Here is a 13,337-nt window from a genome sequence, read left to right on the forward strand (position 1 = left end):
TTTGGGGCTCAGAGCAAGCTTGCTGTGGCTGAGGAGCAGGGGGGGCGTCGCGCTTTGCTTTTGGCTGGTGCGATGGCGGCGGTTAGGCGGCGGGTTGATTGTCTGGCGAGGGCGATTGTTTGCGAAAAGAGCCGCGTCAGGCTTCGCTTCTTGGCCTTGGCACAGTGGAGGAGACAGATGGAATATCGATCAGAGTTGCCTTCGTCATCCTCATCTTCCATCATTCTGTTGCTAGACGAGGGGCGATCGTTCCACTAGATCGGTAAGCAAGCAGAGACACCCGCCCCACTCTAGACTCCCTAGTCGCCCGCGTCTGCGCCTCTGTCCGTGCTGTAAGTACGTGTCACCGCATCTACGCAAGCTGCAGCTGCCTGCCGGTAACAATCGATCCCCGAGATCTGGAAAGAGAGATCGCAGAGCTATCGATCTGTCGAGTCGTCTTTGTTCTCCAATAGTCCATCGTGATTGGATATCCCGAGCTATCCGCCGCCACCCCCTCCCAAGCTCCACGCTGCCATGTCGCCTCCATCTCAAGAGCCCGACCAGTGGACCGTCCTGGCGCACGCCGTCTCGCGCGTTCTTGGCTGGTCCTACGTCCTCTGCTGGGTACATGTCCATTCTGCTCCACCTTTCCCTGCGACGCCATTAACATCCCTTAGGGCATATCCTTCTACCCCCAACTCCTCAGCAACATAAAACGGCGTTCAGTCACAGGCCTCGCACTCGATTACTTCGTCCTCAACGTGGTTGGGTTCGCCTGCTACACCGTATCATGTATCGCATTTCTCTTCTTCCCTGTGGTCCGCAAAGAATATGCCGATCGCCACCCCGATGCGCCGGAGCCGACGGTGCGGGGAAATGATCTTGCGTTTGCGGCGCATGCGTTGGTGATCAGTATGATCACGTTGTCGCAGTTCTGGACGAGTCTGTGGGGATATGAGAGGCATCCGACACAGAAAATGTCGAGGCCTATGAAGGCATTTGTCGCAGGGTGCTTCGCGGTTGTAGGGATTAGTTGCGCTTGTGTAGACAGTGACAGTTGGGGGTGGATTGACGTGGTGAGTACTTTTCCTTCTCCTTTGCGATTTTTGAATCCTGCTCCACCCGTTCCAAGGCGCTATCGGATGGATATTCCCAACCAATATTCTTATTTACAGCCAGAGCGCTCACATACATTTACGACTTCGCTACTCCACCTCATCACAAATGTCAATCAACGAGTGACGTCCTATGCTAACAAACACAGGTCTACACGCTAACAACCCTCAAACTCGCCATCAGCCTGCTCAAATACACCCCTCAATTTCGGCTGAACTACCTACGGAAATCCACCGTGGGGTGGTCGATCGAAAACATCCTTCTCGACTTCTCAGGCGGCCTGCTGTCGCTCTTGCAGCTACTGCTGGACTCGTCGCTGCAGAGTGATTGGTCGGGAGTCACCGGAAACCCCGTCAAGTTCTTTCTGTCATTGATTGCGATGGGCTTTGACCTGGCGTTTATGTGGCAGCATTACGTGCTTTATAGAGTCAAGGGAGAGGGGGAGGAGGTGGAGGGGGAGAGGAGGGGGTTGTTGGCCCAGGAGGAGCGTGGGGATGCGACTGTGTAGAGGGACTTTTGACTGGAATGTGCGATAAGATTATACCAGGCGGCGATGGAAATGGGTGCTCTGGTAAATTGTTACAATGGAGACAACGTGTCGAGCGAACATGAGTGCTTGGAAGATGATGGACGTGAACTGTGTATCTTCAGGTTTTTTTTTGTTGATCATACTCTCATTCAGCCTCCTTAGACTATGACGGCGCACATTTTCTCCCGTTCCCGTCCATAGCTCGAGTCACTGTCTCAGTGCGGCAACCACCCTTCCACTGTTATCTCACAGCCCTTCGTACACTAGAAGCCGAGTGATACACCATGGTACCAGTACATTCAAACGCATCACAGCTGTCAAAGCCCAACATGCCACAGTTCCGCATATCTCCACTGTATCCTCCATTACTAATGCTTGACATCAGCTGTTTCCTATCGCCGGTGGGAGGAGAATTACACAGGCACCGATCAAAGCAGTACATTCTTACCAGCCGATATAATTTCCCTACCCTCGTTGTATGTACATACAGTTCCATCCACCATCGACGTCCTTCCTTTTACTTCATACGAACCAACCCTTCAACTATATTTCAGCCTTCATCAGCGCAATTACGATGCCCCACATTCAGTCTAGGCCTGCCACCAGACCTGCCATGGCAGACCATGGATCGTTACAGTCACAATCACAATCACAATCACAAAACCTACGGACGCATATGCAAGCGGCCAGCTGAACTCGCCATATATATATGCACAAGTACACTCGACCCACCTTGGGGGATCCCCCATCCACACTATGTACAAGCTCAACAGTCTATATACCGCGGCTCAAAAGATCTCCGTCGTCCGCCGTCCGGTCCTGCTCGTTTGGGCAATGGGCAAAAACTGGGTACCTACGCTAGTTCGTTACCGTAGGCATGATTATCGGGTATCAAACAATCCTGTCAAACCAGACGGTCAAGAAGTCAGAACCAAGAAAGATCAGAACCAAGTCAGGTCAAGTCTGCCAGTTTTCCCCTCCGTTCTAAATTGGCGACACTCCCACAGTTACCACACGGTCCATACGGTCCACACCCCCCTGTGTATCTGTGTCTGTGTCTGTGTATCTTCCGATCTGGCTTGGATGAGAGGTGGAGACGAGGAGGAGCGTGGAGTGGTCCGTCACCATCCGCCTCGCTATGCCCACCAACCAGTATCCAGTGTTTCCGTTCAAAGAATACAAGCACACACACTCCCCGAACAAAATCAAAATGCCTTCCGCGATAAGCACTCAAATCAAATCTGATCCCTCCTCCCTCCCTCCTACCACACACCCGTGCCACGTCCCTCCCCTTCTCCCCTTCCCACTCCCGCCCCCTCCCACTCTTGAACCATTACATAGTACGTCCACCTGGTCAAAGATCAAAAGTCTTCCACGCCTGTAGGCTCACTCGCACTTGGCAGAGCATCGTCTCAAACCAAAAAACCGAACCTGCGAAGCACTCACTCACTCACTCACTCACCATGCTCCGATCTGGATGGTGGATGGACAAGTTTGCCGTCGTCCGCCCACGGAAATCGTAAGATCTCCGCTTGCTGGACGGTGGTCTGCCGTCCTCCCCCGTCTACGAACTACCCCCCTCCCACCAGCCAGTCGGCACCACAGTTCCCACAGCCTACCCCCGCCGCCCCCACCAGCCCACCAGGCCATTATGTACCATCCCACCACCACCCACCACCCACCACCACCCACACTACTGTCCGCCCAGCACGACTAACACGGCGTGCCTTACGCCTTACGCCTTACAGTGTACATACACTTTGACTTATCGCCGTAGGTAGCTATAGGGATGGTGGGGCGTAAGCTGCAGCAGCCGTACATATGGTGCTTACTTGCCGGGTGTTGTTTACTTACTTGTACTTACTTACTTGCTAGGTAAGTATTTTCCACAGCACATGCACATCCATCCCATCCGAAGCACGGGAGTCGAGACAAGACGAGACGGGACGAGACGGGAGACATTTGCAAAGTGTATGAAGTATGTGAAGATGTAGGTATGAAGTCCGAAAAGCCAAGTGTTTATTCTGCAAATGCAAATTGCAAATCCTGCCATTGCAAGCTCTTTGCTTTTAAAACCCCGGTTGAGTAGCAAGCAGCCCCCCATCAAGTAGAAGTAGAAATACCTAAGTAGAGTAGAGCAACGACAAGCAGCAGAAGAAGAAAAAGAAGAAGGAGAAAAAAAAGCAGAAAACTCCGTACGGTGAAAAGCAAATTCGGGAAACAGAGGTAAAAAGTAGAGCAAGCAAAGCAGAAAAAAGACTGAAGCACACTACGCCGCAGAGATGGAAAAAGGTTTGGAGAAGGAAGAAATAAGAGGAAAAAGGTTATTAAACCCCAACGACCGTTGCGAACATTTTTTCCCAAAGAAACAAGAGCCCGACGCTGATGTGTACTCGCTAGTCGGGTGGACTGATAGCAAACAAGAAAAAACCCCTAGACACCCCATAAACAGCAATTGATATTGGGAGACGGGCCCTGATTTGTCTCATAACCCGCTCGATAGGTTTGGGAAAAAAATGAGGGGTATGTCGCAGGTGGCCAGGTCGAAGGAGTAGCGGGCTACTGGGCCATCCGTCGTCGGCGGCCACGGTTTCCACCTTCGGGGCGTTGCGCGAGCACCTCTCTGAGCGAAGGGTCGTCCTTGTCCTTATCCATGTGATGGACTCTCACGTGTCTATACCTGGAGTTAGCGAATGCGGTCTTCAAGGCTGTTTTACGCGGTTGAGCATACCTCTGAAGGTTATCCGGTCTGGGGTACTTGTGGTCTCTATCAGGACAGAAAGGACATATGTAGCCGGGAGAGTCATGAACGAGACCATGTCGGATCATTTCGTTCTTCCTCTTGAAACCCTTTCCTCCTTCGGCCCGAGCACATCCTTTGACCGGGCAGTAGTGGGGTCTCGCAGACGAATGGACGTTGGCATGTGAGCTAGAGAGTTGGTTAGAGACTGAGTACAAATATTCGCGCGGAAGGAGGGAAAGGATCTTACTTCAAAAGATACTGTGTTTGGAACGGAGCCGCCCGACAATTCTCGAATTCGCACTTGAATCCCCCTGCAACCATCGGACCCGACGAACCTCTCGCGCTAGAATTGCGTGGAGCGCCTACCGGTGGTGATTGTTGCTGCCGATGTTGTTGTGCTTGCTGCGGTATAGTGTCCTCCGAGGCTGCAGAACCCATGGTCTCGCCCGTACTAGGTCCCTGAGGAGTCGCCTGGTCCGAGTTGTATTGGAATTCAGACGAGTTTGACACCCTCCGACCCTCGGCACCTGGTCCAGCAAATCCACTACGGGCAAACAGATTGGCATTATCCGATGTAGGAGTAGCAGGCTGAGCAGCGTATCCGGATCTAGGGCTGGCCGAGGCATCCTTGATGGGGGGATAGTGGGGTTGTTGATGGGGATAGTACGTCTCGTTCGGAGCCATGATTACGTGCTGACGTTGTTGCACACTCATGTGTTGTAAATTTGGTCGCGGTGTTCCTTCGGAACTGACGGGAGTCGGTAACCCTGGGGAGGGAGCTGTCGCCGGTGGTCTGTTAGACGGTGAAATTTGGAGATTCGCTTGGACTTGCGGGAAAGCTGTCCTAGCAACACTCCCGGTTTTCCAGCCACCTTGCTGCGGCGACTCCTGTTTGGTGGCCAACTCGGCTAGAACATCAATCGAGTTGAGCGGCACATCTGCAATGGAGTTGATTGGTGGCAAGGTGGTGTGTTTACCGTCTCGAATTGCAGTGGGCGAAGATGAGCCCTGACCCATCATCATTGATGGTAGCGGCGACGAACTGAGCCCGAAGCGCTTGTTTGGCGATTCCGGTGACGACGGAAGGAGTCCATGCGGCCCCCAGCCCGTACCATTGCCTGCCGATTGCGCAGCAGACAGGTAACTGACAGCACCACCAGCAAGAGAAACAAGGCTTGCAGCCGTATCTCCCACTGTTTCCGAACCACCCATATCCATGGGATCAGCCGCAACACCCCCTACACTTTCCTTCGAGCCTTGTTCCGAGAGTCCTTGTTTCACAAGCTCCGGATCTACTGGCGGATCCGCCAACTGGGCCGGGGTTATATCTCCATCCTCCTTGACCTCCGACGCCGCTTCCGCACCGTTGGTTTTCGCTTTAGTCATCCCACCTTCTCCTCCCTCAGACCGAGTCTGATCACTGTCGCTCCCTGTCATTACGATATCCTCCCCCTCCCTCTTCGCCGGCTGGGTTGCCAGATCTGACGGTCGCGGGCTCGGGCTGCGACTATTTATGTCTCCCGTATCGGCGCCGCCGCCGGTACCTCCTTCTCCCATCTCGTGGTCACTATCGGTTAGGCAGGGCAAGGCGACTTGCCCAGCCAATTGAGCTATATGTGGATGCTCAGGAGCCAGAAAAGAGATGAGAACTTCGTCTCCCTGTGATGCCAGCCCGTGTCTTTTTTCTGGCGCGGGCGACAGCGTTGAGTCGGAGTTGATGGAACCGCGTCTGTGGGTCTTTGCGGCGGAAATTTTTGCGGTTCTGAAATCCTTGAAATCGTCGAAAAAACTGCTTTCGCTCTCGTCTGTATTTGAATTTGCGGGGTGGTTCTGATGTGAACTCGTCGTGGAGGAGTGAAGGACGTTGTAGGAACGTCCAACTTTCGGGTAGACAGTGACTGGACAGGTGAGATCTCAGTCAGCCCAATCGTTGCTCTGTGTAACCGTAGCCTCGTGAGGAGCTATCTGACCGAATGCTACCGCGACAGGCAGTCGAGGTAGTTGCAAGAGATTGGGAGAGCTGGGATACCGGTGGCACCGCTTGTCGCTCGAGTCCGTGGGAGGGAGGCGAAGTGCAGAAGAAAGCGCCGAGTGGGAAAAGCACTGCCTGATAATAACCCCCGCCGCGGATGGAGGTTCGTGGACGAGCTGAAAGCTGGTGCTGACCTAAGAAGTGCGGGCCGTGTGGAAGCGGTTGGACGGAATACGCAGTAGAGAAGAAAACGCTGAGGCTCGATGAATGATCTGAAAAGCTCATGGACGACAATTAGCACACTGTTTCAGCAATCGTTCCGGTCGTAGGCAGATTTTGGGGTGGGGGTAGTGAAGGTGGAGAAGGAAGAAGCATGACAGCCGCTCGCTGTTTCAGTACCAACGAGTTGGAGGGGCGGCCAGCGCAGGAGAAACAACAGCGAAGGCGATAGGTCTCTTGCCATAGCGCGCAGCTCAACCAACAAAAAAAGTGATATGAAAGCAGCCAATTGACGACGTGGTTCCATAAGAGTACAAGCACTCTCGGTGCGAGCATGCGATGCGGCTGGTTTGAGGCTCTGGGCATGAAGCGAGCAGATCTCAAATCAACGCTTATGTAGAGTGCGTGAGGCTCGCAGCGACCGCGAAAAGACTAGGGGATCGAACGCAACGAACGACACGAACGACACGAAAGACAGGGACGCCACGGACGAACGAACGAGCGCATGTACTACGAACGAACAGCCGACCGAGCGAACCATCGAACGAGCGACGAGCGAAGGGAGGTGATGGAAACGGAGCGAGGATTCATGGAGGCAACTTACCGAGGACCGTGTGGCGAAGGCCTGAAATGGAGGGAGGCTAAGGCGTGTCGGGGATCTGTCGAAGGAGGCTGAAGTTGAAGTTTGGAACGAACTCCTGCGATCGCGTAACTGGAAAACTCGGATGGGTTTCCAGTCGGCAGGCTCGACTGAGCGCGCGCACAATCGGGGGTGGGGTACAAGTTCTTCTGTTATTCCTTTTGTGTGTATTGGTGATTTCTGGTGCGGATTAAGTATTAGTTGCAGGTCGTGATTCGCCTTTCGATGGGGCGGGCGGGTTGAGGCTCTGAAGGTCGAAGAGCAGAGCCGCGACCGCTGCTTGAGGGTTGGGTGTGTTTTTTTTTGGAGGGGGTAACCAATTACCTACTTAAATAGGGACCAAGACTATCCGCAAGTGGTAAAAATGACAGACTAGGCGCGAGTTTTTGTTGTTTTTGGCAAGCAGCAGCCCGTGCGAGCCACTGCAGCCTTGATAACAACAATAACACGAAAAGTCACCCAAGGGACTCTGAGAAGGCTCCCTGACGGCCTTCGGAGAGAGAAAGGGGGGGAGGGGAAGGAAGGCGGAAGTGGGGGGGTTGTGAGCTGCCAGGTGAGAGAGTTGTTCTACAGCTGCCTGTCGTCGTATATGTAGGAGGAAAGGGTGGTGGAAGGGGGAGGGGAGCGGGTGTTATGGGGCTGCGGTGGTGGTGGTGCCCAGTGAGATGGATGGCTACATACAAAACCTACCTAGTTCGAATCCGCTGTGGAGTAACTAGAGTACTCTAGGTGGGCCTGGTCATCCTGCGAATCTGCGTGGGACGCGGCTCAAAATAAGTTCTAAGGTGCCAAATTACAATAGCTTCCTACCGGCCTAGATAGCTCATCGTGCTCGAGCTCACTCATTCGGTTCCCCTCACCATGGCCCCGCTTGGGCACGGCAGTCGGGGCGTCTGATTCGCAATGTGATTGTGCGATTGTGCGGTTGTGCGGCTGTGCAATTGTATTGATCCTCCAACCTAGAAGCACAACTGCAAACAGTACAGCAACACAGCACACGAATGCCACGGAGAAGAAGAAGAAACTAAACCCCTATAACTACTCAAGATCAAGCTCTATATTGCGGCCATGTCCGTTCCTCTGTCTTGACCGTCTGTTCAATCTCCAGTCCGTCTTCTCAGCTCGTCCGCAACAGCTACACTAGCACCAAACGACCCTCATGCCCTCGAGAGTACCCCACGTAGGTACAATGCAAGTACGTAGTAGTGCATATGTTTGAGGCACATGCGGGTTATTGAGGCTCCAAGGATGAAGGCGGGGGATCAAGAGAAACCGCCGTCATGGTGGTGACCGTCTAGTCGCCGCGAGGCAAGGTGGTCCAGCACCACCGGCGTGCATGGTAGATGGATCATGGAGTAGAGTACACCTACCTTGTACATGAAGTATATAGGGAAATATATTCCGCTCGATTCACAGACGGGCCCACGGTCGAATTCTCGGGCAACGATCAAGACGACGGCTTTCCAGTCAACAGATCCTCCAGCTATCTGGGAAAGCGAAAGCGGAACGATGCGAGGTGAACGACGATTTCGATTCCGTGGCCGTGAGGCTGAGTGGGAGGGGGGCAAGAGAGCAACCGGCCCATTTGATTCGGCAGTTCTTCGGCTCCAATCTCACGTGTCATCCGTCCATCATCCCCCCTGGCCCCGGCTTGCCGCATGGTAAGGTTGAGCTCACGGAGACATGAAGAGAAATCCTGAACGGCTTGGATGTGCGGTGTGTGTGCCGTATAGTACTATTCATCGGGTGCGGCGCCTGTTATGTACTCTAACTACAGCTCTCCGGAGAATTATCAAGGTTTCAAAAACGGTTCGGTCAGAGATATGTAAGATACAGAATGCGTCAGATTCATCATTGTTGGATAGGGCTGACTGCCATCAGTACCGCACCTCACCGCACCGTAGCGCATATACCGGTCTAGGTGGATGCCTAGCCCATAAACTTCATCCGGTCAACATATTCGAGGAAGCAAGGTACGCGGGCTACATGGAGTTATGCGCAGCCTAAGTGGCCGTAAACGCGAGGGGTGAAGGAAGCGACGGCTGGCGAGTCAAGATAGGTATGATGATCGGTTTTCACCCCACTCAATCTATCTCCGAATAGGTACGGGGCCGACGACTATACATTGGGATCATGCGGGGTTGTATGGAGTATGAAGTATCTCCCTCCTCCTCAGCTGCCGAACGCCGCCGGCTGCTTCATGTCAAGTTAGGGATCCTTCGTTATTGCTCGGCGAATATCCCGGATTGGGAAACGGGTGCCCGTTGAACGCATATTTCTAAGTAGCTTTTAAAGTGCTAGGAGAAACGACAAACCGGGCAGGGTCTCGAGGCCTGGGATTCGCAAACGCAGTGCTGTGCTGTGTAGGGATGGTGGATACTTGGATACTTGGATATGTGCGGATATTACAAAATTTGACGTGACAGCTACTGGTGTGTGGCCCAGCTCACCAGGAAAATCCGACTTATGTAGTGCGCGCAGGTCGGTCTGCGGCCCAAACACTCGAAGTGCCCCATGGAAGAATCAGAAGAAGCCACTACTCTATCCTCCCCACCACTTGACCAGTACCGTTCGTTCGTTTCGCGCGCCCATCGGATCCGGGCGTTCAGACGAGTGGCTCCGAGTTCCAAAAGTAGGTACGGCGTGTAGACAAGGCAATAGACACGATGCAGCAATTGCAATTACCAACAAGGCGGTGTGGTGCGGTGCAGCGGGGCCCGTATTTTAGATGATGCATCTTATCCTTTATTCATATGCTTTCGGCTTATTGATGGTAGTTTTGTGATCCATCAAGAATAGGCCGGCGCATCTGCAAAGTGATTATATATCCCGGTGTGGCCGTTGGCGAAAGTCTCCATCCGAAATCTAGGTCCATGTGCACCCGTCTCCTGTCTCACAGATGTGCCCGGCTTCGGCTGCTGATTCTGTGCGATCGACGGAGTGACGAGTTATGAATAGAGTATCGCTGGTGGACTTGGCATCTCTAGACTGGTAGCTCCGGAGCCGCATCAGACCGACTGAAGCAGAGGCTAGATTACAGTTCATGGAGCTGGGTTCCCGGGCTTCTTATCAGATTTTACGGCACGTGAAACCTCAATACAAGGGGTGCGCGCAGGTGATCCCGGCTGTCGCCCTAGCAACCGAGAGCTAGCACTAAACAAGCACCGCTACAACGATCATCAAAGTTCCCCATTCACGAAACCCCACGGGCAACAAACACCGCTAGATACGACACGCACGACACGCACGACGCTCACGACACCAAGACCAACACCAACAACAACACCCACACCGCCACCACCTGCTTCTTGCCACAACCCTTAAAATACCGACACCATCGATCGCGACTCCTCGGCAAGTCGCACAATGCCGAAAATAATGGACGAGGATGGCACACCGTGTCCGGTCCGGACCACCTCAGTGAATTCCTTCCTGAATTCTCCTCTCAACATATACCGCGACGCTCTCTCCGGCGATGACGACGACAACACCGCGAACATTGACTTCACCGTAGCACTACCCGACATCGAACCGTTCCTTAATAGGGACACGCGCAAGAGGGAGGGAAAGGGACTCAAGGAACCGCCGCGGAGGATCACGAATTATGTTCCGCCGGTACGCCACGAGCCGCAACCGCTGCCGCAACAGAAGGAAAGGAAGACGAATGCGGGGGTAGGAGGTAGGAAATCGACGGAGGATCAGCAGGCAGCTCCAGTGCATCGCCAGGAACCGGAACGGCGACCACAGGGTGCGCTTCAGCAACAGCCTCAACGATCTCTGATAGGCGGACTCGGAGCGATGCGGCCTTCTCGTCGGAGAGTGAGTGCATTACTGAAGGCGAAGAACCTAGAGCAAGCGGCAGCTCAGGATGTAGCACGAGCACCACTACCGGAGAGCCGTCCAGCTCGCACAAGCAATGAAGCAGTCGGAAAACCAACAGCTCTCATCGACAAGGCCCGGAATTCACCGATGGTCAAGCTAGTGGAGAAGCAATTATTTGGAGGAGAGCAGAAACAGCTTAAGGCACCGCCAAAGCGACTGACCATGATGCCTGCCACGAAGCCTCGCCAGACGATGGCTCCGATCGGTGGAGCGAGGGATCGCAATAGTGGCAAGGAAAACTTACAGCCCACCGAACGCGACACCCGAAAACGTGCTGCAGATAAGTGGGATAAATCGCCCACGAGGAAATCAGTTCGGCTATCCGATGATCCAGTTCGCAGACGAGCTCAAAAAGCTGCACCTCCAGTCAAACCACCCGCGCCTACGGCAGTACCAAAAAATCCCAACAAATCGAGGAAGCGGAACTCCGACGATATCTCGTTCGATGAAGGCTCATCATTTACCTCGCAATCGAGTAGTACCTATACCGATTCTTTTGGCACCCTGCGACTGAGGAAGCGTGCCAAAAAATCAATTGCATCTCTTCCCACGCCTCCGGGGCTCACTCAGGAGGAAGAAAACGATCTTCTGCCGCCCTCAGAATTCCTGATCCCAGGCACCACTTCATACCAACCTAACCCGGCCAAGAAGCGTCCTCTGGATCCAGTTCTCGCGGAGGATATCGAAAGGTGTGAGATGTACGAGGAGTCGTGGCTTTCGGCACAGGAGTCCTCGGTGTCACAGCTCTTGAATCATCTGCTCGCGACATTCTCTCCCACACCGACCGGCAAGAAGAGACTAGCCTTGAGGAAGGAATTTCTTTTGATGTACTCTGCTCAGCCATTCCCCCTCACTTACGGCCGTGTTCATGCCAGCTTGCTGTATGGTGCGCTGTCTATAACACAGTATGTGCTCAGCGGAAGCTCGGTGGCAAGGACGTTTCGGGTTCCGCCGAAAAATAGTTTCCCCGTAGCCAGTGGCTGGGGTACCGATGTTGGTGCGAGAGAGAAATTCTTGGAGATATTCATGAAGAGCTACGATCAGTCCGTCTTGATTACGGCTTTGGAGGTTGTAGTGGGGCGCGAGATGTTTGCGTACGCTATGCCGGGCGAGTCGGAGAAGAAGGTTTTGGAGACATACATGGACCGGTATCTCATAAACTCGGAGGATATCCTCTCGACCCATTTTGAACCGATTCAGGTGCCTAAAAAGGGTGTCAAGTTAGGAGGAAACGCCAAGGGGGATGAGGATATAGGGACTCCAGCTTGGATGCTCAGACGGACCATTCTCAGGAGCTTCATGCTTATTTTATTGCTGGATAAGGCGAAGTCACGAGGTGCCCTCGGGAGACAGTGTCTCTTCAAGAAGGTATGTCTCGTAATGCATGGAGTGTATACAGGCTTAACTAACAAAGTAGGAATCAACGCTGAAATCTTCTTTGGAGGTGTTGCGAGCGGTTTCGAAGTTGCTCATCCCCTCCCATGGCGATATATCCAAGCCAATGAGCCATCTCAATTACACTTTGGAGGCCGTCCAAGACCCGCTTTCGGAGTTCGACTACAAGATTGACAACATCGCAGTCGACATGAGAGATGGTATCCGTCTCACTAGAGTGGCAGAGGTGCTGTTGCGTTCGAAAGGACGACAATCATTATCCGGCGAGCAGGACGACGAGGAGGATGACTGGCCCTTGTCTCTCCATCTGCAGCATCCAGCCACCTCTCGTGTCCAGAAAATGCACAACGTTAATCTTGCGCTGTCGGCTTTGGATAACGCTGGCGGAAAGCCTCATCGCATCGAAGCAAAGGACATCGTCGATGGGTACCGAGAGAAGACGGTTGGATTGTTATGGGGTCTTTTGAGCCAATGGGGGCTTGAATTGCTGTTGGACTGGAATACGGTCATTAACGAAACCGCCCGGCTGGAAACAAAGGAATCTTCAGACAGGGCTAACGACGTCGTTTCTGATTCTCGGGATTACGTCGGACTCTTGAAGAACTGGGCGACGTGCATCGCAGCTAAGCATGGGCTTGTCGTCACGAATCTCACGACTAGCTTTGCCGATGGCAAGGTCTTCACGGCCATTGTGAGCGAGTACGAGCGATACCTTCCTTCGTACGCCAAGAGTGGTCCTGCCGCTTCGCTACAGATCAAGCTCCGGGGAATTGGATGCAACTCTTATTTCGGTGATTATCCTAAACTTGAAGTTATTTATCGGCTGTGCTAATGACTCTCTTTAGCTGGCTTGTTTGAA

General features: G+C 53.3%; 5 protein-coding genes across 5 annotated transcripts; 2 read left to right on the forward strand and 3 right to left on the reverse strand.

Moving 5' to 3' along the window:
* Positions 1–222: 222 nt before the first annotated feature.
* BZA05DRAFT_471098 (L-cystine transporter) lies at positions 223–1,606 on the forward strand (the record flags this gene model as incomplete). The annotated part of the gene is made up of 3 exons (XM_051487942.1): positions 223–606; positions 660–1,058; positions 1,247–1,606. Exons 1-3 carry the CDS (start codon positions 517–519, stop codon positions 1,604–1,606), a joined length of 849 nt encoding a protein of 282 aa, XP_051342930.1. The 5' UTR covers positions 223–516.
* A 611-nt stretch (positions 1,607–2,217) lies between these two features.
* Positions 2,218–3,277, reverse strand: BZA05DRAFT_415677 (uncharacterized protein; the record flags this gene model as incomplete). The annotated part of the gene is made up of 6 exons (XM_051485329.1): positions 2,218–2,235; positions 2,360–2,381; positions 2,485–2,528; positions 2,639–2,763; positions 3,090–3,162; positions 3,203–3,277. 6 exons carry the CDS (start codon positions 3,275–3,277, stop codon positions 2,218–2,220), a joined length of 357 nt encoding a protein of 118 aa, XP_051342931.1.
* Positions 3,278–4,186: 909 nt separating this feature from the next.
* On the reverse strand, positions 4,187–5,927 carry BZA05DRAFT_441598 (uncharacterized protein; the record flags this gene model as incomplete). The annotated part of the gene is made up of 3 exons (XM_051486677.1): positions 4,187–4,301; positions 4,359–4,556; positions 4,618–5,927. 3 exons carry the CDS (start codon positions 5,925–5,927, stop codon positions 4,187–4,189), a joined length of 1,623 nt encoding a protein of 540 aa, XP_051342932.1.
* Positions 5,928–6,107: 180 nt separating this feature from the next.
* On the reverse strand, positions 6,108–6,967 carry BZA05DRAFT_163144 (uncharacterized protein). Its single transcript, XM_051479108.1, has 2 exons — positions 6,742–6,967; positions 6,108–6,614 (listed from the first exon to the last, which is right to left on the reverse strand). The coding sequence occupies exons 1-2, from the start codon at positions 6,866–6,868 to the stop codon at positions 6,289–6,291; spliced, it is 453 nt and encodes a 150-aa protein (XP_051342933.1). The 5' UTR covers positions 6,869–6,967; the 3' UTR covers positions 6,108–6,288.
* Positions 6,968–11,275: 4,308 nt separating this feature from the next.
* On the forward strand, positions 11,276–13,310 carry BZA05DRAFT_332123 (calponin homology domain-containing protein; the record flags this gene model as incomplete). Its single annotated transcript, XM_051480629.1, has 2 exons — positions 11,276–12,451; positions 12,501–13,310. 2 exons carry the CDS (start codon positions 11,276–11,278, stop codon positions 13,308–13,310), a joined length of 1,986 nt encoding a protein of 661 aa, XP_051342934.1.
* Between the last annotated feature and the right edge of the window lie 27 nt (positions 13,311–13,337).

This window comes from Tricharina praecox, assembly GCF_024521635.1.
Source record: "Tricharina praecox strain CBS 144465 chromosome Unknown BZA05scaffold_3, whole genome shotgun sequence".
In the NCBI taxonomy this organism is placed as follows: Eukaryota; Fungi; Ascomycota; class Pezizomycetes; order Pezizales; family Pyronemataceae; genus Tricharina; species Tricharina praecox.